The 26,156-nt window shown below is 38.7% G+C and overlaps 1 protein-coding gene across 2 annotated transcripts in view; it reads left to right on the top strand.

The window, feature by feature from the left end:
* Positions 1-26,156, top strand: part of LOC124612925 — a 130,809-nt gene that overhangs the window by 87,297 nt on the left and 17,356 nt on the right. For both annotated transcript variants that reach the window (XM_047141421.1, XM_047141422.1), the window contains 2 exons: positions 3,561-4,312; positions 15,939-16,120. In XM_047141421.1, the coding sequence (XP_046997377.1) occupies positions 3,561-4,312; positions 15,939-16,120 (934 nt within the window). The remainder of the gene's footprint in view (positions 1-3,560; positions 4,313-15,938; positions 16,121-26,156) is intronic.

Genomic DNA, 26,156 nt, shown 5'->3' with positions numbered 1-26,156 from the left:
AATCAGTGAAGGTATTTTAAATCTGTCTTGTGACTCCAAGGAATGCTTATTTTTGTCACCAGATATGTTTTGCTTTATTGAATGAAAATAACAACAGTGGTCTTAATGAAATGCATATAGGCCTACGATGTGGTTTGCTTTCTCCATCTAAAAACAGTTTATTACAAGAGATGTTGATGTTAGTACATTTTTTTGTCAATTTATGTCTTTACTTACTCTTGAGATATCAAAATTCATCAGGGAAAATGCTAAAACTTGTCTGGAAATCAGGGAATTTCACTTTGGGAAACCTGTGGCAACCTTGTGTATAACTTCAAATGTATTCGCAGTTGCGAATATAAACAACTATCAGCTACATAAGGGAATGACGACAATGAAAATTTGTGCTGGACCGGGACTTAACCTGGATTTCCCTCTTTATGAGAGCCGTCTTCTTGGCTACCCATGCACGATTCATGGCCAGACCCAAACTTCCATATGTTGTCGTTCCCACAACACAACCTGTACATGAACCTCCTGTACAAGTTGAATTGTTATTGAGTGCAGACTGATCACCAGTCTCTGAGTGTGGTGTAGAAGCTGTTAGTACAGCAGACCTATTTTCAGAAGATATGGCATCCCATTGCCCTTTCAATCATCCTGAATTGGATTATTCAATTTTTCCCTAAATCACACCAGAAAATTACAGAGAGATTTCCATAAAAATGGCTAACACTTATCATCTTCCCCCATCCTTGTCCACTTGATTTAGTAGCCCACGCCTAATGAGACTGACACCAATCGGATGTTAAATGGAAACTGTTCTTTGTGCCAAGTGCTGATTTTGCTAAGGCTGTCGTAAATGCCACAACAGTTCTCATGGAGAATACGTCTCTCTAAATGACAGCATTGTCTGGAAACAAAGGGAAGGAATATTAGGATTTAGTGTTTGTCAACATCGACATCATTAGAGGAACAGCACAAGCTCAGAATGTTTCAAGGATGGGGAAGGAAATTGACCAAGACTTGTCAGAGGAATCATCTCACATTTGACTGGAGCAATTTAGAGAAATCACAGAAATTCTAAGTCTGGATGGCCAGATGCTGATTTGAACTGCTGTCCTCACGAATGCAAGTTCAGTGTGCTAACCACTGCGACACATTGCTTGCTGTGTCTGGAAACAGTATTGGCGACTTGCTGAGAATATTTAATAATGCATTTATTCACTTCGTCCATCTTAATTAGTCTCTTTTTTCTGATCTTCTTGTTGACGATATATGTTATGCTGCATAGCTTTCGTCCTCTATTTAAAAGTAATGTTCTTATCCCAGGAAGTACCTATCAAGTTCCAACAATATGAAAAGGAAAATTTGTTGCTCACCATGTAGAGGAGGCATTAAGTCGCAAACTGTAAGACTTTTTTTGTCCAAAAGCAAAAAGTTTAGCAGTCTTTGAATTGTGTCTGTTTGCAACTCAGTGTCTCCTTTATGTGGTAGGAAGCAGTCTATTCTTTTCGTATTGTTGTTATTTCATCATGGAATTTCCATTGTTTGATCTTGATGGTTTTTATAATTTTAGCTACTGTAGTTGGTTATTTATGCTAAAATTTTGCACATAAAATTGTACTCCTGGTTGAAAGCAAGGGGGACATAACAGCTATGGAACGGAATGAACAATCTTGTAAGTGTAGCATAACAGTTAAAGCTACACCAGGCTAAGGCAAATATGCTGATGGGCTTTGTTAACTCTCTAAGGATGCAAACTATGCCTACAGAAATATTTTGGTGAGAGTGTACCATCTGTGTACAACCACATTTTCCAAACCTTGGTTGCTAGTAGCAGTCTCCTTGTGAATATTGTATACAGATCAGGCTTTTAATTTCATATGAGTATCATCCACTACACTTACATCTTACCTTGTGAGATTTGTTGGTTATGATGATGAGGAATAAATATGTGACACACAAGCTTATTTTATATTTCCACTGTATGTAATTTTTTATGTTTCTTTTTGCTGAACATATGATTCCTATGTACTAGTTGCAATACGAGAGAAGGAAAGTTGCCACTCACCATATAGCGGAGGTGCTGAGCCGCGATAGGCACCATAAAAAGATTCACACAATCATAGCTTTCGGCCATTAAGGCCTTTGTCAGCAGTACACGCACGCACACACACACACACACACACACACACACACAAGTGCAACTTGCACACACATCTGCAGTCTCAGAGAGCTGAAACTACACTCTCTGAGACTGCAGATGTGTGTGCAAGTTGCACTTGTGTGTGTGTGTGTGTGTGTGTGTGTGTGTGTGTGTGCGTGCACTGCTGACAAAGGCCTTAATGGCCGAAAGCTATGATTGTGTGAATCTTTTTATTGTGCCTATCGCGGTTCAGCATCTCTGCTATATGGTGAGTAGCAACTTTCCTTCTCTCCTATGTACTAGTTGTTTCTGCTCCTGAGGAAGATCAGTTTATACTAATCAGAACCGAGGTAAAGGTTTGAATAAACTTTTTATGTGCAACTGATTGGCTGTATGCTTCCCATTATATATATATAGTGATCCATTTGAGATGACACTGAAGTAAAACATTATGTACAAGAAACTGTGCAAACTGATTACTTGTTAACATTACATACATGCATAGGAGAGTATGGAGATTGTGTTTGAAGTTTGTGTCACAGCACATTTGCACTCAACTTGTCTGCCACTGTGAATGCAGCGTATAATACCGCGCACCTGTGTTGTGGCATTTCTGGAGTGATTTGCTGGAAGACCATTGTAGTCACCTGTGTAGGTCAGTCAGATTCTGTAGGCTTCTTGCATACAATTTTAACTTGAGCCAGCCCCGTGCAAAAAAGTCTGTAGGTGTTAGGCTGGGACTGTTAGGAGACCATGGGCTAGGTCCACCACAGCAGCACCAGCGATTGTTGAATATCTGGTTTAATTGTTGCTGTACTGAGAGAGCCCAGTTCTTATGGAGTAGCGTCGTGTTGCCCTGTTGGTAGACAATGGTGCCCAGTACCCTATCTTGCTGTAATTGAGAGACCACATACTGCTCAATTATTTCAAGGTAATTGAGTGCAGGAACAGTCCCCTCTGCAGAAAAAGAATGGACCAATAACATTGAACCAACATATGAAAGGTCGCTGGGTCTCTATGACGCGCGAAAATTTCACATACCATGTGACACATTGAGCATGTTGTTGCGACACAGTGAGCTTTTTACTCAACAGTCGACACTCATTGAGTGTGCTAACTTGGTGCCACCTCTGTACGATATGTTTCTGACATCTCGTATTTGTGCTGTGAACTACACACACTGTTGGCTTGCCTCCCAGAGCATGGTCACTCAGTTAACTCCCATCGTTTGCACGTACATTGCAGAAAATTGCTGAGAGATATATACATTAGCTTAATAAATGTAACATAATACTTTTGTGACCTCTCAAAAGGATCACACTATATATCCTTTTCTGTTTATAATGTGGCCTTGGCTGATTTATAATGTGGTCTTGGCCACAAATTGATTTGCATCACTAATCAAGGGATATTGCTTTTCATTATATTACAGGACCAGTTGAACAGAATGAAGTAAGTGATACCTCACTTAGAAATTTGACAGATGCTAGACAGAATCTATCAGATGTACAGACAGAAGTAGTACACTCAAATAATGTGGCACCAGATGCCTCAGATTCCAGTGACAGTCATTACGAATGTGTATTTTTGGCTCGCACACCTGCAGAAACAGCTACAACCCTAAAATCGGAAGATGAGAGTCCAACTCTGTTGGTGGATAGTCCTCTTCTAGCTAGTACATTGCAAGATACAGTAGTTCCTACAGATGGATATCAGAGAAATGGCAGATTCAGAGCTGTTTCAGGGTCAGAGACACAGGTTTTAAGATCTGTATTAAATCCACCTGCTATGGAGGCTGCAAATTTGCACAGGGCTTCCGATTCTGAGAGGCAGAGTACCACCTATTTGCCTCCAAGACCGACTGATAGGCAAGACATCGTGCCTGCAACCTCTCCAAGAGCAGATGTTGTGAGGAGACCTGGCGGTTATTCTACTAATCAAAGTGAAAGACAGGAAACATTGGCAGGTAGCACATCGAGAGTTGGAGGATCTGGACTGACAGCAGGTCGACTGACAGAAAGATGTGAAACATCTCTGCAAGGCGCATCATTAGCATCACAAAGAGCTGTAATCACTTCGACTGGTAGAATCCCAGAGAGGTCAGATCACATTTCTGCTTCTGCCACGAGAGGAGCCAATGTTGAGAGGCAACTACAGCCTGCACCGCATCCTTATCACAGACAGGTAAATTTTATAAATCAGAATTTTTTACCTTGAGGTTTAGTGTAAATTTCATGGTAGACTTAACTGAGGTATAATGATTTATATCTTTACATATATAAATTGAAGTTCCCTGCTCACTATATTCATGCAAATCTCAGGAACTGCCGTTGAAATTTTGATACATTAGTTACTAGTAGGTAGCTTTACTCAGAGTATGAGATAACTCCCCTCACCCAACAGGCTTCTTGAGAAGAATTTATTTTTAACTATTCTGACTAATCAAAGCTCTTGCCAAGAAGTTAATATTATATCCATTCTAAATTTATGCCATTTATTGATTGTGTACATTTTGATATTACAAGCAGAAATAAAATAAATAAATAAAAATTGAGTACATTAATTTGTGGAACAATTTACCTTTCTACATTTTTCACTTTCTAACCATGTCATCTGTAGTGTCACTATTTTTTATCATCCTAATAGCATAACTGTGACATTTATGCATATTTGGCTGTTTCTTCCAAATATGTTGTGATTTGTGAGGCTGTGTTTACCATTAGACCACAGATATTTTTATTTGAATACATATCAGATTTTGCTTCTGTGCTGATGTGAGGCTGTTACAATGTCTCTTGCTTTCAAACTTATCATCTGCCCTCTGCTCCCTGATTGGCTATATAGGACCAGCAGCTACCCCCCCCCCCCCCCCACCCCCCCCACCCCCCCTACCCCCCTGCTAGACTCTTACAGTCTCCTGCAGAAATTCAATTTTGACTACAAATGGATTTGGGCACGCGCTTTTTAAACATTGCAGACGTTCCTAAAAAGCCATAGTACATGTTATAGATTCCCATAGTTGGCAACATGATGTAATTTTCTGCCTGCTCACTACTCCTCACCCTGCACTCATCTAATTCCCAGTCAAGCTGGTACCACTGCTCCCCCATCCAACCATTCCATAGTGCTGAGCTCGAGCAGATGCAAAGCATGGACTGCAATATCTTCTGGCGTGCTTGTCATACATGACAGCAACAATAAGAAGTGATAGGTAAATAAAAGATCACAATCACGATTCAGTCCAGTTTTTTAAGTTTCGCTCATCACGTGATCTACTGACGTCTGTTGCTACTATTTCCATGACTGGTCTTGCCGTTGTAATTTATTTTCGAGACAACAGTTACAGTCAGTTTAATATGATTTATTTCATTTCTTAGAAATTTCATTCTGGGTCAGTTTTTCTTCTTGTTTCTTCTTAAGGTCATCATCATGTTGTAAAGCTGATAATATTTTTATCCGATGTGTGAACTGCGACCGAATTCATTGTTGCAACCCACTTAATAAACCATCACAGTCTCTCATGGTCAAATAAAGTATTGATCAGGGTTCAGAATCAAGTAATTTTTTTGAATGTTACTTTTATTTATAATGCAGAATTAATATTTGTAAACAGTACCTGTACAGGTATGAGAACTTTTATCACAGACCTGTTCAAATACAACAACAGTTTTCATGTGATAGTACTATTAGTACTATTTCCCTCTGTGTTTCACAGAAATTGTCAAATTTTAGTTAGAGCAATAGAGTGTTTTAGTGGCTAGTTCATAGTCTCTCCTGTATCCCTTGCTGTAATGGTGCGTGAGTCAAATGTAACATGATTGTTCAAACAATGTCGATACCGTTACAAGCACTTCGGCATTTCAGGGAATCTTGAGCCTGTTAGAACATGAGTATCATTTGCACAGCCCTGTCCTTAATTCTCAAAACAAATTTGCATGTGACATCAATATCTAAAGCTTCATCTGTGAGTGTGACAACCCCTATATACTTTGTTAAACAACATAAAAGTGCTAACCTGTGCAGCAATAGTTTAATCTGTGAAAATAAGATGACCCTGCATTTCTTGAATAAAGAATTTGGGGAATGAACTCGCCTTGTACTTGGATAAATATGGTAATTTATAAATATTTCGTGCAAATTGGCCAAACTATGATGAATTAAAGACAGCGGGCACTATGAAAATGATGCCATTGCTATCTAGCTACAGGAAGAACTCACAACATGAGCAATTGCTGTGCAATTGAGAGGATCTGTTTCATCTTCACCTGCAGCGGTAACAGTTCTCCATTCACCACGAGACAACATCATCGTGGTTGTGTCAGATAATGTCATTTTCCACTCTGTGGTTTGCATTTTTTTCATTGCCTGTGCATCTTCACTGATCAAGTCAATGGTGTCCAGTACGGACATGAAGTGACTTCTAATTAAAAGACTTGCACTTGGCCATTGAGCCATGATGATGATGATGATGATGATGATGATGATGATGATGTGGTCCTCAGTACTGAGACTGGTTTGATGCAGCTCTCCATGCTACTCTATCCTGTGCAAGCTTCTTCATCTCCCAGTACCTACTGCAACCTACATCCTTCTGAATCTGCTTGGTGTATTCATCTCTTGGTTTCCCTCTACGATTTTTACCCTCCACGCTGCCCTTCAATACTAAATTGGTGATCCCTTGATGCCTCAGAACATGTCTTACCAACCGATCCCTTCTTTTAGTCAAGTTGTGCCACAAACTTCTCTTCTCCCCAAATCTGTTCAGTACCTCCTCATTAGTTGTGTGATCTACCCATCTAATCCTCAACATTCTTCTGTAGCACCACATTTCGAAAGCTTCTATTCTCTTCTTGTCTAAAATATTTATCGTCCATTTTTCACTTCCATACATGGCTACACTCCATACAAATACTTTCAGAAATGACTTCCTGACACTTAAATCTATACTCAATGTTAAAAAATTTCTCTTCTTCAGGATCGCTTTCCTTGCCATTGCCAGTCTACATTTTATATCCTCTCTGCTTCGACCATCATCAGTTATTTTTCTCCCCAAATAGCAAAACTCCTTTACTACTTTAAGTGTCTCATTTCCTAATCTAATACCCTCAACATCACCCGACTTAATTCGACTACATTCCATTATCCTCGTTTTGCTTTTGTTGATGTTCATCTTATATCCTCCCTTCAAGACACTATCCATTCTGTTCAACTGCTCTTCCAAGACCTTTGCTGTCTCTGACAGAATTACAATGCCATTGGCCAACCTCAAAGTTTTTATTTCTTCTCCATGGATTTTAATACCTACTCCGAATTTTTCTTTTGTTTCCTTCACTGCTTGCTCAATATACAGATTGAATAAAATCGGGGAGAGGCTACAACCCTGTCTCACTCCCTTCCCAACCACTGCTTCCCTTTCATGCCCCTCAACTCTTATAACTGCCATTTGGGTTCTATACAAATTGTAAATAGCCTTTCGCTCCCTATATTTTACCCCTGCCACCTTCAGAATTTGAAAGAGAGTATTCCAGTCAACATTGTCAAAAGCTTTCTCTGAGTACAAATGCTGGAAACGTACGTTTGCCGTTCCTTAATCTAGCTTCTAAGACAAGCTGTAGGGTCAGTATTGCCTCACGTGTTCCAATATTTCTACAGAATCCAAACTGATCTTCCCCAAGGTAGGCTTCTACTAGTTTTTCCATTCATCTGTAAAGAATTCGCGTTAGTATTTTGCAGCCGTGACTTATTAAACTGATAGTTTGGTAATTTTCACATCTGTCAACACCTGCTTTTTTTGGGATTGGAATTATTATATTCTTCTTGAAGTCTGAGGGTATTTCGCCTGTCTCATACATCTTGCTCACCTGATGGTAGAGTTTTGTCAGGACTGGCTCTCCCAAGGCCGTCAGTAATTCTAATGGAATGTTGTCTACTCCCGGGGCCTTGTTTCGACTCAGGTCTTTCAGTGCTCTGTCAAACTCTTCACGCAGTATTATATCTCCCATTTCATCTTCATCTACATCCTCTTCCATTTCCAGAATATTGCCCTCAAGTACGTCGCCCTTGTATAGACCCTCTATGTAATCCTTCCACCTTTCTGCTTTCCTTTCTTTGCTTTGAACTGGGTTTCCATCTGAGCTCTTGATATTCATACAAGTGGTTCTCTTTTCTCCAAAGGTCTCTTTAATTTTCCTGTAGGCAGTATCTATCTTACCCCTAGTGAGATAAGCCTCTACATCCTTACATTTATCCTCTAGCCATTTGAGCCATGTGAAATGATTATTTACAGAATCTGTACTTTTATAAGTACCCTCTTCTATACATTTTATAAAATCAAACCCCCCTGCTGTGTTTTTTTTTTTTTTGTCTGTAGGGATTTTGATACAGTTTTGACTAATATATGTGCTCATTCAGGTGGACTGAGAGGTTCGGTACCTCACCGTTTCTATTATCGCCATCAAACGTCACTCTGAACACCGGTTGAACATCGAACACACAACATTGGTGCTTTCTTAGAACTTTACTGGTGCATGCTGCTTACTTTGTTTAAGTTATATGAAAGTGACATTATTCAGCAGCCTATTGTTGTTCTCCGAACTTTAACCGTAACTCTGCGCAGTGTTCCATAATAAAATTACCACTATGCCACCCATTTTGTTTGGCCATAGATACCTGATGTTACCCATATGAAGCTGGGGCATGTTACTAGACTGTAATAAATCAGGCACCTAATTATCAATGAAGATAAAAAGTCAATTGTCAGCTGCACAAGAAAACTTTTGTTTGGTTCACTTTACCTGCTTCAACAGTTTAACCCGTCATTTTCAGAAGAGAAATAGGCTCAGATCATTAGTAAGCAAATGTCAAAATAAGAATCAGATGGTGACGTGTAACAAAGGATTGGCTAAAAATACATATATAAAGCAGGTATTTTAAAAAAAACTTATAAAGATTAAAGAGCAGAAGTAAAACAGGTCTCTTAAACAGATGTAAAATAGTTCAGCTTAAAAGCCACGACATACTTTTGTGACAGAATCAGTAAAACAGAGTGACATCACTAAAAATAGATGTTATGTGCAATGAGTGACAAACAATTATCAAATCCTCGTCATATATACTGTGTGTAACAAAAGCCAACCACCAAACTGATGATATCAAGTGCATTTAACATGCCTATATACAAAGTGGGAGCACTAGTGTATATGCAAATTCTACTAAATTCTGTGACAATTGAAGCGCAAGTATGCATTAAGCCTTATAAAACCATATAAAACAGTCAACAACAGACCATAAACCATGAACCAAGTGTTAAGCAACAGACATATAAAAATAACATTATTACTCTGCAAAGGAACGCCCAAGGAAAGGTAAACTGTTCATATTTTATTACTTTATAGTGGCGCCATGGGCCACAGGAACAGCGACAGGATGTGGAACTGTTCAATATACTGGAGACGAGGCCGGCCGCTGGACACTCGTTAGCAGGAAACACAAGTAAGTGAGCTGCAGTCCTGCTTCAATAGCAGAAAGTGGACATTGCCAAGTCCAAGACATGTGAGGACCCCTAGCACATGTTTACAAGTTGACTTGCTGTGTATAAATGTGTCTGTAGCATATGTCGAAGCTAAGTAAAACTTGGTGTGTGGGAGCAAATAAACCTTGGTAGGCATTTAAACAATTAAGTGTGTGACAGTTACACATAAAAAATAAGTTGTCATTTGTGGTTATACCAAGACGACATTGTAAGAACTAAAAATCTGTGTTACAGAAATGCCATTAGTACATATTAAATGGTAAAGACAAAGTAAAATTACTATTAAAATCTGTGAGCAAGGCAGCTTTGACTGTGTAATCAGATATAACATGAGTTGGACATAAAATAGGTCACTTTAAATCATTTAACAGAGAAGCTGCACAATAAAAAAACAATCTGTTTTTCAATTCAAGCTGATCATTCAGCAAATCCTTAAAAGATGGGAGGGGGGAGGTGTAAGTTTGTTTCTCAGTTTTAAGATGTTCTGCTAAATTTGATTTCTAAGAATTCTCACCGTCTTTGTTGAGTATGAGCTCGCAAAAACGGATTTTGAAAGCCCTCCCTGTTTGTTCTATATAAAAGAGCTCAGGCACACATTGCATTGAATTTTGTGTATCCCAAATTTGAGATATTTGTTGAGTGTAGATCTCTCGTTATGCGTTAACAGCAACTTAGTGACATTATTAGTGGAAAACGCTACATTGAAGTCACATTTTCTTAACAGCTTGGCAATTCGATATGACATGTTTCCTAGGAAAAGAATTGTAAAAACATTTTTTCTCAGTGACACCATGATTATTAAGTAAAGAAGAATAGGCTTGCTTACTAGTTTTATTTTTATATAGTTTTTGGGCAGGACTAGCCAGATACACGTTGTTGACAGCAAGGTTGTTGACAGAGACAAGAGGAACATCAAATATGTGATCAATCATAGCATGAAAAAATGACATTTTGTGACAAAAAGGGTGACAGGAAAAAGCGGGGATGATGATATCTGTCATAGTAGATTTCATATGGATGTCAAAACTAATTTTTCCATCTACCAGTTGCAATTTCAAGTTGAGGGAACTAAGTTCATGATATTGATTTTCTATTTCATCCAATTCTTATTTTGACATCAGCTTACTAATGATTTGTGCCTATTTCACTTCCAAAGATGACAGTTTAAACTGTCAAAACTGGTAAAGTGAACCCAGTAGAGGCTTTCTTGTGCAACTGATGATTGACTTTTTATCTTTATTGAAGTATTCTGCAACTGCTGAACTACAATTATGATCAAAACCATAAACTCACTGCCTAGTGTGGTAAAACAATCTGTTGCCACCTACAAGAACATAAAGCTTAAAATCCTTAAATGTAGCCAACACGTTTTGTTTAATAAGCACTGTCTTCTACGAAATCTGATTCCTAAATATGTATCAGCTTATGTGAAAATTCCCAGAAATTGTGCTCCTTTCACCATTATTAGAAAATGTGTCTCCTACTTAATTAACAATGAAATAAGTATGCTTTATGGCAGGAAAGACTTTCTCAACTATAAAGCTTATCTTTTGGATTTAGGACTCAGGAGACTGTTGCATGCCTTGTAATTTGAAAGTATTGTGAATTCAATTCATGAGTGGGCCAATTGTGGAGCGAGATTTGATCATTCAGCAACACTGTAAAAAGTTCTTGAATATATTAGAAACAAAACCAATGTCGGAATATCATTTAAAAAACTGAACTTAACCTGTTAAACAAGGCTCAGAAGCATAATGTTGACATGCCCCTAGATCAGTCTACAGCTATTAAACTTGTTGATGTGAAACTTGCTAAGGACTCTGTTAAACTTGACAGATATAAACAAGCCAATATAGGCTCGAAGGTTAATCAGATAATCACTAAAGAAATAGTAACACTTGTCACAAAAGGAAAGATGATTGTCTTGCCCCAGTTAGGTGCGTCAGGTGAGCTTGTGCTCAGGGAAGAAAATTCACTCATCGTCAAGGCAGACAAATGCAACTCCTCTGTCATCTTATACAGATGACCATGTAAACCAAACATGAGAGGCCTTTCCTGAAAATAGTATTCACACCATCTATAGGACCCCAATTGCTAATTTCATTAAACAGCTGAAAGTAGCCTTCGACTCTTGTAATTCCCTTTACTCTCCCAAAGATCATGACAGATTGTTGACAACGACTCCCAATATGCCAACTTTGCAATCACTAGTGAAGATACATAAAAATAATTGGCCTGTACGTCTGATTGTTAATAGAATTGGTAGTTATGGGTATTTCTTATCCAGAAAGCTACTGTTTCTACTCAAGAAATATTAAATGTATGGTATTCCTTTCACAGTGAAAAATGGGAAAGATCTCTTTAAAAGATGCTACCTTTCCCTCTGGTCATCTTCTCGCATCACTTGATATCACAAACCTCTACACCAATATTCTGATGAATGAAACGATCCTTTTTATTAGCGAAAACCTCACAAAGTACAAGACATTGAATACTGATGAAAGTAACGAAATGGTAACACTTTTGGGTATTATTCTCAGATATAATTATTTCAGCTTCAGTGATCAACATTTCAACAAGATGGATGCCTGGTTATGGGGAACTGCCATCATTTTGAACTTAGCTTTTTCAAATCTTACCCTGTTTTGGCCAGTAACATTTCATTTAACGGACGGTATGTGGATGATACTGTTGCCATATTCAATGGCAATGTGAGTGATTTCATATCTCTTAGTGACTCTCTGAACTACTTCCACGCGTAAATCAAATTTACATACAAATAGAAAATCAGTTCCATGAACTTAGTTTCTGGGACTTGAAATTGCGGCTGGTAGACAGAAAAATTAGTTCTGACATCCACAGGAAATTTGCTTTGACAGAGAACATCATCCATTGTTCTTCCTGTTATCCTTGAGGCACCATATGTCATTTCTTCATGCTGTGATTGAACACATATTTGAGGTAGTTCTTAGTCCCTCTGCTATTGCCACAGAGCGTAACAACCCTAAGAACATTGCTGTCAACAACAGGTATCTGGCTAATCTTGTGCAAAAACTATAGAAGTTTAAAACTAGTAAGCAAGACCATCCTATACTTAATGAAGATGGTGTCACTGGGAAAAAATATTTTACAAGTCCCTTCCTAGGGAACCTGTATCAAATTGCGAAGTTGTTAAGAAAACATGACCTCAATGTGGCGTTTTCCACTAATAATGTCACTAAGTTGGTGTTTATGCATAATGGGAGATCTACACTGACAAATATCTCAAATCTGGGCTATACAAAATTCATTGCAACTTGTGGCCTAGATTTTATGTTAGACAACTGGAGGGGAGTGGGGGGCTTTTAAAATCCGTTTTTGGGAGCACTTACTCAACAAAGATGGTGAGAATTCTTAGAAATCAACTTTTGCAGAACATCTTTAAACACACTTAAACCCCCCGGTGACCTTTACTTGATGTTGCCCCATACCGTTGACAATGGGTGCAAAATGAATCTTTTAGAAAAAGTTGAAATTTATGAACATATAAACCTTAATGCTAAGGATTTGATGGATGATCAACTTGCATTGAAAAACGTTGTTTTATGATTGTCGAGCGTCTCTGTTAAATGATTTACAGTGACCTACTTTCTCATGTTCACCTTGCGTTGTATCTCATTCAGAAGTCTAAGCTGCCTTGCTCACAGGTTTAATAGAAATTTTATTTTGTCTGTTCTGTCTAATATGTACTATTGACGTTTATGTAAGATAGATTTTTACGTTCTGATAAGGTCATCTTTATACAACAATGAACTACTACTTATTTTTAATGTGTAACTGTCACCTGTTTAACTTTTTAAACAACTTCTATGGTTTATTAACTCACACACCCCAAGTTTTACTTAACATTTACGTACGGTACAGGCACTTTTCCACACAGCAAGTCAACTTGTAAACACGTGCTGGAGCCCCTTGTACGCCTTCGGCTCAGTGACATCTACTTCCTACTATCGAAGCAGAACTGCAGCTCACTTGCTTGTGTTTCCTCCTAATGAATGTCCAGCGTATGGCCTTATCTCCAGGATACTGAACAGTTCCATGTACCGCTGCTGTTATAGTGACCCACAACTTCACCATAAAATAATAAAATCCGAACGGTGTACCTTCCTTTGTTTATCCCTTTACATAGTAATAATATTATTTTTCTGTGTCTGCATAACACTTGGTCCTTGGTTTACAGTGTTTGTCAACCGTTTTATATATTTTTATAAGGTTTAATGCATTCCTGCTCTTCAGTTGTCGCAGAATTTATCACTGTTTGCATTTGTGCTGTTGCACTTGTTGATGTGAATTTGCAGCTATTGCTGCCACAGCGTCATGAATACTGGATCTATGATACAAAAACTTTGTCTGCCTCCCTAACACAAACACGAAGTTCAAAACCTCATGTCAACATAACACCGAGTCCGCGTAACAAAAAGTGATTTATTTCACTACTCTTTTACAAAATACAAAATACACTGATAGCTGCCAAAATATTTCGTGCCTTAACTTCTTAAATGTAATAGATAACTGACCTAAAAATACACCAGATACGTCCATAGCCGCACCAGAGGCTAAGCAGCCATTAAGTATTAGACCAAGTCCTCAATCACAGCCATATAGAATTAAGCTCAGTATCAAAGAGTCATAAGCTAAACACAGTATGGTTCGACATTGTTGTCCTTAGCAGGACGCCATACGACATACCACAGTGGTTGGTTCAGTCTGTGGCAGGCGGGCTCTTAGATTATCGAGCTTGCTGCCTGAAGATAAAGATACAACTGTTTCATACGATTTCTTCACTCACAATGTGACATTTATTTGCAACTGTTCCTTTGCAGTGTTTGCAGAATTGAAAAGTTCATAAAATTGAAGACTTTTATAGCTTTGAGAAGTAACATTGTATTGAAATATTCATATTGAAACTGTACAATGACTTGAACATGAATTTGAAGGCACCAAAATACTTTTTTCATATGGAAGGGATTTTGTGTTAAATAATACATGTGGGTAAAATATTGTATTTTCAGTCTCATCAAACTTTATCACAAATTGATGATATGAATATAATAGAGGGAAACATTCCACGTGACCTGTCCTTTTTTCCCCTTAAGGTAAGTCTTTCCGCTCCCGGGATTGGAATGACTCCTTACCCTCTCCCTTAAAACCCATATCCTTTCGTCTTTCCCTCTCCTTCCCTCTTTCCTGATGAAGCAACCGTTGGTTGCGAAAGCTAGAATTTTGTTTGTATGTTTGTGTTTGTTTGTGTGTCTATCGACCTGCCAGCACTTTCGTTTGGTCAGTCACATCATCTTTGTTTTTAGATATATTTATCACAAATTGGTTGCATTAACCTCTAAAATTTTTCTCTTGCAGGTACATACTGTACATTCAGAGTTTATACGGGTTAAAAAAGAAAGAAAAAAAAAAAAAAAGAAATTGGCTATTGTTGTTAGTAGTGTCATTCGCAGCATCAAATGTTTGATAGCGTCCATCATTTTATTCATTTCATCATTCAAATGTACGTCTAGTAGCTGTGAATACATTTCTTAATGTCCCCTATTTCTGTTGTAATGGGGACAGGAACAGTAATTTCTGTTGTCACATTAGTTGTTGTGTGCATGAGTCAACTAACTAACTAATCTTTTGATTTCTGAATGGTCTCCAAAATGTGTCTGTGTCATAATTGGCACTGTACATACGTCACCATTGACCAGAACAAATCCATCCATTGGTACTGTAGGATAATAATCTAATAATGTAAAAATGATCTGATTACTCTGCCATTGTATGTAAGAAAATAAATGCGCAATTTAAAAACAAAGAAAACAAAATGGTTATGATTCAAAGTTTACTGACTTCGCACCAACATCATTAAATTTGAAAACTGATGGAAGTGGTTTGACACTGGCAGTACCCAAAAACAAGTGGAGACATAGCAACAATAACAGAACAAGAAATTCAATAAATTTGAGTGACATTGCAGCTACAGAAAGATTATATGTTTGTTCGGCCGAGACGCAAAACTTTTCATGTTAAACGATTTTTGTTTTCCTTTAGAAGAAAATAAATGTATGAAATTGCTTAGTATTTTGTCAGAACACTGTATTTTTTCTTACTAACTGATTTTTCATGTTAAACATTTTCGACTGTACGTATCTATAGTGATCAAGAAAAATGTATACTTCTGTTTTATATTTGTATATTTTCAGTGTAAAATTGCTTTGTCAGTAACATATAATTTTGTTCCTGTTTTAGGTTTCATTAGAAAGTGTAACAAGTGGCAATAGTGGTGTTGCTGTTAGTCGAATGACGCTAAGGGAGCAACAAGTCTTTCAGTTACGCCGTGAAATGGCACATCCTGGTGGAGTTAGATTGCAGTTACGTCGTAAGGACTGTGTGGGATCTGTTGCACTTGTTGATATATTTGGTTCTGTGTGGTGAGTTATATGTTGTTTAAAGAAAAGAATATTCTTTTTTCCATATGAACAAATCTTTTACTTTCATTTCTTTGATGGTCCACTCCGCCATAACACATTAAAAGAATAATAAGATATTGTTTTAAAAATTTACCATTCCCAGTGGAACTCATCAAAGACAATCAGTGAAATTGCAAATAATTATTAAATTTAATATATTTTTTGTATAATCATCTTGACTAACTGTATTTATCAGGACACATTATACTGATTTCTACTGAATTTAAAATTCTCTACTTGTCATTATAGAGGCCAGCTACCTCCCTGACCTTGTAATCTTGTTTCAAAAACACCTTTTGTCTTTTCTTTGTACAGATGATAAATACATTCTCACCCACAACTACTTCTCCTTTCAGGGGAAGGTATTATACAAACAGTTCACCAATACAGCCATGGGCACTCACAGGGCTCCATCAAAAACTACTTGAAAAGGTGCATCACACTTGCCAACAGGTCTCTGTTCAGGCAGGTGATGCAGGTACTCTCGTTTTGGATGTGCCCACGAAGATTGTAATGGGGCCCATGATACTTCTGTCATTGTCAGCAAATGATACATTAGCACAATGTCTACTCGTATGCATCTGTTTTTTGCCTACAGTACATTGCATGTGCAACCTGTACTTTCAGGAATATTGCACCTTAATTATCTAACAATGATTTGAGGAATTCTTTATGAACACATGGGGTTGTAAGTGTGGCTCTCCAGGTCACCAGGCTACTCAGGTCATCAGACTTCACTCCCGAGGAGTACATTGAGGGTGCTGTTCTCAACTTTGACCAATCTCTGTGAGTTTTTGGTGGCAGTTGAGTAGTCTTGGATCATGATAGGTCTCTAACACTTTTTCGTGTTTTGGGGAATCCATGCCAAATTGCATCATGCTATCATCAAAGCAACAGGGAATACTACACATTTCTATACTGTTTGTGGAGAAAGATGATCTGTAACAATTGGCAGTGCAGTGCTAATGTAGGCTTTCAAGTGCAAATTGCTATCAGTACTGCCTGAAAACCACAGTCACCAAGAGCTGTGACATCACAGGCAGTACCATAGAAACACAAACAAGCAAAATCGCAAAGCATCCACGTAAAGCCTACTTTAACTGTCGGGGATCTTCTTTCACCATACAGCTTATTGGTGAGTGTCTCAAATTCAGTTGATCGCAAGTGTGTAAGCAAATGTGTACACTGAACTGAGGCAGAAATTCTGACCTCTGTAAAACAGTGTTTGACAGAATGGCATGTTCAGAGCTCTAGTATAGGTTGCTTGCCATCTTGCTGATACTGAAACTGTACTCAGATTTGGAAAAGGAAAGATAAATTGTTCAAGGCCTTCACTGTCAACACGGGAGTAGCCAGCTATGTCAGTGTATTGACTTTAATTACTGACATCTGCTCACATGTGCTGAGAGGCCTGGGACAGAGTGTGAGACAGCATCTACATTCAGTGGGAAACAGAGAGAGACATATCAATAAATTAATTCCACGCTGTTGGTGTGTGACACATAACGAGGTAACTTTCACTATCATCATAAATTTCTGTTAACCATGTAAATGCATTCAAGAACCAAAGATGACCGAAGAGATAGAGCTTCTTTTGACAGATGAGAATTTCACTTGGTATAAGTCGATGGAAGATTCAGAGTGTAGTGCAAACATCACAAGGCCATGCATCTCTGCAGCAAGTCATTGTACAACATAATGCGTTTCTGGAACACCATGCTGCATATTTTTGTTGATCAGTTTGCTTTTTCCAATGAAATGTTATTAGTCACTGAACAGAACACTATGCCAGCTTGTAAGTGATAATGTACATTTTCTTGAATGAATGGCTTTGTGTAACAAAGCTGGATGTAAATCACATATAATTTGTTTGGGGATTATTCTCGACAATTTCAGTACAGGACCTAGACATGGATAAAATAAAATAGCTTTGAGTTATCTCTCAGTGATACATTTGTGCTCGCATTCCAACGTGTGCACTGGCTACACTGTCATGGGGCAGCCACCTAGACAACAAGCTGAATTACCTCTCATATTGAATACTGATTTCACCTTCTGCACAGATCAAAATATGTGAAACACTGTTCCTTGATTTCCTGTTTTAGATGGTATGATATCTACTAATAGCTAAACTATCCTGATTCAGAGAGTCTTGTGACCAGTACTGGCAGATCCTTTGAATTCATGACACATTTTCTTTGAGAGTTACTGCTCTTTGAGTCATGGAAGGAGATGATTTCTGAACTATCAAAAGTAATCATTCAAAATGCTGATCTGCACTCAATGCCTCAATGGGACTGCATTTTTAAAAAGATCAACACACACAGGTGGTCGTGGAGACGTTTTCAAAACAGTTGCATAAGGGTTGAAATTTGCAGTAATGTATCAAACCAGACAATTTCTTGGATATCTGTTTTTTCTTCTTTTATTTGCAAGAATGTCAGCGGATGTAATCTCAGTCTTACTCATGGTAACTTAGTGTCCCTTGTATCTAAGAACATCAGAAAATAAAAAAAATTAAAAAATGGTAACTGAACCTGCTGTCTATTTTAATTGGAATCGACTCTTTTTTTCCTGGTCCAGCACCATTGCAGTACCTCATATTGCTTGCTGATATACAGAGCTCTAACGTTGCCTTACTTTACATTCTTCTCTTTCCACAGTGCTCATATCTTGAATTCCATCTTCAAAAACTTTTGTTATTTGAGTCGAAACTCAAGTTTCTTGATTCATATGCTTCTCAATCCAGAGTACTTGGTGCATCTCTTCTTAATGACATACAGGATCTTTTATGCTTTACTTGTAATTTCTCTCAGCATTAGTTATATGTTTTTAACTAATCACCCTTTTTTTGAACTTAACATTCAGCTGTAGTTAGGCTTCAGTGTAATCCCAATCTATTAGTCTCTTATTTTGTGGTTGGTAAGAAGATTTAAGCTTGCACAGTTTGAATGACAAATTCATTTTATTTGTGTCTCATTCCTTCACTTATTTTCCACCAAATTGACTCAGTTTTGGCATACACGTTATCTTGTGTGCTGGTGAGCTTATAGCTCATGTCTTTAGGTTTCAGAAATACATTCAAGACTATACCGCTCTGTCGACTGATAACCAGTAAGTAATCAGCAGGGGAAGTTCCAACGTATGTGATTCAATAAAATCTCGGTTTACAAGCCGTGTCATTTCGAATAAAACACTCGAGCTTTTGATAGCTGCCTCTGCTATCGTCATCTGGATTAGGAGTCAATGACTGACGTGGCTGACACGGTGTTCTGCTTATATAGATGTAATGGTAGCATCAGGAACCTTCCAGAGAGAGCTGGAGTTATGCATGCAGGAATGTTGGACAGCTCCTAGTGGCCCTGTCCCACCGTGGGGCCAAGTGTTGTCACTTGGGTGAGCGGCCGGCGTCACCTATGTCTTTGCTTTCACTTAGTGTCCGAAGCCCGCCCCCATGCCCTACTAAGTGTGCAGCCTGGTCTCTGTTACAATTGTTGCTGTTTATTCTAATTCCGGCCATTTCTTTGATAACAGACTCCCAGTATGATGATGATTGTACCAAAACTCTCATTTTTTCAAATTGCAATATAAGCTCATTTTCTGGGCAATGTGCGGCCATGGCCATCTTCTTGAGTTCCCATTATTTGACATATTGTGATTGCTGTGCACAGTGCTCTGCAACAGTGTGAATGATTTGACCTGTGTAAATACTATCACATTCACAGGGGACAAGATACACGCCAGGAACTTGAAGACCTATGTCGTCTTTAACAAGGTGTAACATATTTCTTATCTTGGAGGCAGTCCTGAACATTGGTCCAGCCCATGTCGCAGCGCGCGCCCTATCTTGCTAATAGCTATGAGTGCAGCTGGCTTGGCCTCTTCCGCCAATTCACAAGGCATCTTTCGCCAATAGCACTGGAAAGCCTTACCTGTTTCTCTCTTGCTGGAGCCATTTCTCTGAACACGTGCATCAAATGCTGAAATTCAGAGTCTAGATGGTCATCAACAGAAATAATCTTTGACCTGTGTACTAATGTGTTCAGTACAACTTTCTTATGTACAGGGTGGTCAAAACTGTTGATATTTAAGTACTGGTCAGTGTGTATAGATTTCCTATACACTGAATGACCTAGCCAGCCACCTGCCATCCATTCAACTAAAATATCTGAGAACGGAAGCTTGCCATCCTTCCCCAACTCGGCTGTAAATTTAATGTTGAGATGGTCATCGAACAGGTGGTTGATGAACTTTTGCAGTGCATTTTCACCATGAGGCCATATCAAGACGGTGTGATCGATGTACCATAAGAAGCAAGATGGTCGCAATCTTGCAGAGTTCAAAGCTTGCTCCTCAAAGTGCTCCATGAAAAAGTTTGTGACAGCTGGGGACAGTGGAGATCCAAGGCTGTGCCATCCATTATCTCACAATATGTGTTGTCATACATAAAGAACGTTGTTGTTAATGCATGATGATCTCAGGTGGAAACTGTTGGGCCAAAAGATCCAGGATGCCTTGTACTGGCATTCTTGCAAAACTCTACACAATGCCCAGACTAACCATTATGTCTTTTTGCCTATTATTACTTTCTTAAATGTCTCAGTGAATGACTGCAAGTTAACAATGTGAGTTTCTCAGTGTATCAGTTTGGGTACTAATGACCCTGCCAGATGTTTTGCCCATCTGTAGGTGGGTAAATTGATTGCACTAACTATAGGCCCCAGAGAAATATTTTCCTTGTGTATCTTCGGCCATCCATAAAGTCTGAGAGGTCTGGCAACACATGGCACTAATTTCTTCACCACTTTTTCGGCATACTGGAGTCCTTTATTAACTTCGTTTTCTTTCTGACAATGGTCTGCATTGAATTGCAACTAAGCTTCTGATACGTATCATCTTCTAATAAATGCAGCACCTCCAGATGGTACTCTTAGGCATGCAGGATGACTGTCATTTCCTTTATCGGCTGGGAAGACAACTGAGTTCTCATTCTCATGAAATAAGCATAAGCCATGTTGTTCCTTCCAGCTAATACTGGATTTCAGTGGCTTAGCTTTCAACAGGATAAGGCGAGTAGATACTCAGACGTCATCACCCAAATCGTGTGAGAGATACCTAATGTACTGCTCTATTCCACTGACAGTATCCAGTATTGGCAGAATTGCGGTGCTGGAGAAAAATTAAGGCCTTCACTCAGTGCTGCAACATTGCCATCATCCGGTTCTTGGTTGGAAAGATTAACGACAGTTCTGTGGGTTTTATTGGACTTCAATCAGCACCTCCGCAAGTTAAGCAGTCAAACTTGGAACATTGCTTGGATGTCATCTTGCACTAGCTCGCATGCTGTTGTAGTGCCATGGGTACATCTACCCACTCCCAATCAAAGAGCGACAAGGTTGATTCTAGAAGAATACAACAATCAAGTTGGTTTCTGGCATTAATATCAAGTTCATACCTTGTCTGTTGTATTCATTGTCTCGCTATGGCATGACTAGTTTTCTTCAAAATTCTGTCCAATGCAACTATTCGAATCTGGTGCTTGGTTACAGCAAAGTGAGGAATTACCTCCTTGTCCCAGCAGCGTTGTAAAACTGCTAAGGAACTCAGGAGATGTGATTTCTTCTTTCACAGTTTCTCTAACAGTTGCACACTGTGCATTATGTCCTCACTATAGAGGAATGATATACGTCCTCAGCAGGCGCGGCTCGTGGTTTCTATACTGGGGAAGGCTGCGGGATTTATCGACCGGAGCCAACATAGACCTTGGGTTTCGCTACAGATTAGTCTGACATGAACAACTAAGAATTCAGGGGGAGGGAGGTGGGCAGATCACTCTCTACCCATAATTTTACATACTGTATCTTCTATAATCAGGTATTAAATATCATTAGAAGCTAACTTTGAGTTAAAATCTTTGGTTAGTGTTTTTATACGTCATCATTACATTTTCTGAAACTTTGCAGCAAATCATATGAAAAGACGCGTTTCCGAGAGATCTTTAATGCGATGAATGTTAACTTTGTGGCTGCTTAATATTTTTGGTGTTTTCAGTTCTAAACTTAAGGCGTTTATTGTGATTTACCTCCAAATCTCGAAGTTTACGAGTTCGCATGACGATACTGTGATGTTTTGGTGATGTCACAGGTCTTGTGCTGTGATTGGGTGGCATGAGCAATCCGTGCAACTGCCATATTAATTCACATGTCTGAGAAGCAAACAGTTCGTATTTATTGTGTATTATTAAAATATGCATTTATGTGAAATAGCGCACTAAAGATCTCTCCAAAATACGTCATTTGTAGTACGGTTTGTTGTGCTAAAGTACACAAAATGTGACACTGGAGCTCAACACACTGTACCGATACCAAAAGTGATTCGTTTCGGAAAATGTCATCACGTTTATGACTGGCTAAACATGACACTACCCTTTTTTTACTCACTTCACTTAATAGGCTAAGTAGGACTTAATATAAAGAAATTACTCTTATCAATTATGAATGCACTTTTGCTTACCTCAATTCATTTGTTTATAGACGAAGTCAGCTCATCTCCCCTTCTGCGCAGCAAAATGGTCTATGACCATTTCATTGAAATTTAGCCGATTCAGTAATTCTTTTTCTAGGGAACAAATTGCAAGGGCATGAAGTCTGTCCTCACTCATAGTGTTCCGCATAAATGTTTTCACTTGCTTTAACATAGAGAAGCAGCGTTCTGCCTCTCCAGTCGTCACAGGGAAGGTTACTATCATTTGCAGAAGTTTTACACTTTCAGGAAAAGCTTTAACCAGATTGTTATCGTAAAGAAAGTTCAACAAAGTCAAAGCACCTGATGCCTTCATAAAATCTTTTCAGCTGTACAACACGTTCAGCTCATGACGTAGATCTGAAGACTGTAAATTGAACGAATTAACAGCTATTTTAAGCTCTTTTTCTGGAAAAATAGTTTGATGTTTTGCAAACAACGAAGGATCAAACAGCTGTGCGATCGATAAGTGATCATTGAAACTGAATCGTTCTCTGATCTGAGTTATGATGAGGTCGCAAGCGTTTCGTGCACACACTATTCTTGATTCTGTGAAACGTCCCCATTTTGTAGTTGGTTCTACCTGTTCCCAGTGATCGTCAGTTTAAAGTGAGACCCTAATTTGCTGGACAGAATATGCAAAGTGCGATACATGTTCAACAGTTTTCACTGCATCAATATTCCTCTGCTGCAGTTGATTAAAGAGAATGTCACAATGAGGCATGACTGTATTAAAAAAATTTAACCAGAATAGGAAATCTTCGTCTCGTGGGAAACCCTTCAGTCCCGTGGCCTCACTCAACAATTTCCTTTTGGTATTTGTACACAGTGTACGGCTAGAAGACTGGGAAAAAAGGTGGAAATTCCTTCCAAGTTGCTAAAGAAGATCCGCACTTGTTTATTGCCCGTCACACAACATTCAACAATTATATTTAACTGATGGGCGTAACAGTGAATAAAGTGAGCAATCCTGTACATTTCTCTAATTCTAGTTTGAACTCCACTTTTATGGCCACTCATAACAGGAGCACCGTCGTAACACTGAACTATCAGTTTTTCAGGTGTTTCATGTACATTCATTTTCTCTAGCTCGCAGAGAACAGCTGCAGTTACATCGTCTGCAATGTGGCTTTTTGGGCGTACAAAGGAAATAAATCTTTCATTTATTTGTCCCAGTAGCTCATAGCGAATTATTAGGACCAATTGTGACAAATTTGCACAGTCAGTAGTTTCATCAACTTCTGTTGCAAGAAAGTTTGCCTTCGACAGTTCACTCCTGATGAGATTGAGGCATACCTCATAAATTGATTCCAGGAGTTCATTTTGAATTGTCTTTGATAGGCCTAATAAAACACGGTTTTCTGATTTCTCAGTGTGCTGCTTCAAGACGCAGTCCAGTTCTGCCATAAGACTGACTAATCCTCGAAAAATTCCTGGGTTTTTGGAATCTTCTGTTTCGTCGTGGCCCCTTAAGGCAATCAGTTTACCCAGAATATACTGATTTTTTGATACATTTTTATTATATATATTTATATTACGGCGGTAAGCCCTGTCTAATTGGCGCATAATGTCCACTTTCCCTAGCATTGAAAACTCAATGAAACCATTTAAATGTTTTTCGCTGGAATTATGTTTTTTCACCTTTGCATGAAAATTCTTTAAGTCAGTGATACCAGTTTCAGTCCAGGCACAATCAGTACTATTTGTAAGAAGACAGGTGAAACAGAAAAATGCATTTTTCATTTCACAACCACTCAGCATCACCGTACATTGCTCTATTAAAACTGAGTTCGTATCCTTGCCTAGATTTGCACTGTTTCTGTTCTTGATTGATCGTTAGATCGGGTCTGGGTGCACCAAGTTCTTTCACTTTCATCCTATGGCCATGTTCCAAGTTTTTACGTATTAAATTGCACACTGAATTCATATTGCGCTGGTTTCACACTCGCGGTATGTCGCAGATATTCACAAGCAAGTAAAACTCACTAAAATCTTGCAAAATACACTCCGAAAAAGAAACTTGCTAATATCACACGATATCAACAAAAGCAGTCAGCATCAGCAAGCAAGGAAAGTAAAGCAACGGGACAAATTTCGCGTGCTTTTTCCTCTAATCACGTATGAAACTGTCACTAGATGGCAGTACTGTTATGTTACTGTAGTCTAGTGCACTCTGGCGGGATGTTTGCAAACTTATTCTAAGTGTGGATAAAATAGCCAATGGCAGAAACAAAACAACTATGTAAAGCATCATCAAAACAATAATACTAAACGTTGATTAATGACGCATCGAAGTGTAGCAGAGACGTGCAAAGACAGAGATTGAATAGCGAAGTTTCGCCCACTCTACATTCCTTTATTACATAGATAGTGGAACGTGAAAAACGTGTGGTGGTTGGTATGACACCCTTAGGCTGCAAGCTCTGAGCCTTCGGGTCACCCATAAAGAGCAATACTATGTAGAAGCCACGCCCCCAAACCGCTGCTACATGCAGCTTACGGACGTTCCAAGGCGCAGCCTAAACACTACTAACCGTTCGGAAAACATCTATCGATTCAAACAATTCCAAAAACGTTGACCGTTGAAATATGCAAAATTCGTCCTGATAATTTAAATTATGTAATATATTCTTGCGAAATTTACTTTAACATATATTTTGGGGCGGCTGGGTCTCAGAGCCTTTAATTACGAGCCGCACCTGGTGCTCAGAATCTTAGACGGTGGCATGCTGCAAAGTATTTATTTACAAACCTCATCATTTTGAATATATGCACATTGGCTGGTACTTAAATGCCAATAGTTTTCACCATCCTGTACCCAAGAAAGTGGTACTAACCACGTTAGTGCACAGGGCAAAGACTATTTCTGATGACAGTGATTTAGAGTCTGAATTTCAGCATTTGAAGCATGTGTTCAGAGAAAATGGTTCCAGCAAGGGAGAAATTGCTAAAGCCTTCAAGTGCCACCAATTAAATACACCTCATGAATTAGTGGAAGAGGCCAAGCCAGATGCATTCCTTCCATACCGTGGAGCTACTAGCAAAATAGGACATGCACTGAAGAGAACACGGACTGTGCCCAGTGTTGCAGCCTGCCTCCAAGATAAGAAATACGTTATGCCCTGTTAAAGACAACATAGGTTCTTTGAGTTCCTGGCGTGTATGGTTTCCTCTGTGAATGTGGTCATATTTACACAGGTAAGATCATTTGCACCATTGCCAAGCATTGTGCAGAGCATGCATGACATATCAAGCAAAGGGAACTTGAGAAGTTCGCTACGGCTGGACATTACCTAGAAAACAAGCACAAAATACCATTTGAAAAAAATGAGAGTCCTGGCACAAACATAATCATACTGGGATTCTGTTATCAAAGAAATGGCCAAAAGTAGAATAAATGGTACAATTTTAACAGAAAACAGGGGTACACGTTAGTAAGTCATGTGGACAGGCTTTGGACACTGAGTGAAAGCAA

This window comes from Schistocerca americana, chromosome 4 (genome assembly GCF_021461395.2).
Source record: "Schistocerca americana isolate TAMUIC-IGC-003095 chromosome 4, iqSchAmer2.1, whole genome shotgun sequence".
In the NCBI taxonomy this organism is placed as follows: domain Eukaryota; kingdom Metazoa; phylum Arthropoda; class Insecta; order Orthoptera; family Acrididae; genus Schistocerca; species Schistocerca americana.
The sequence above is the reverse complement of the archived record's forward strand: the minus strand, read 5'-3'. Positions and strand labels throughout refer to the sequence as shown.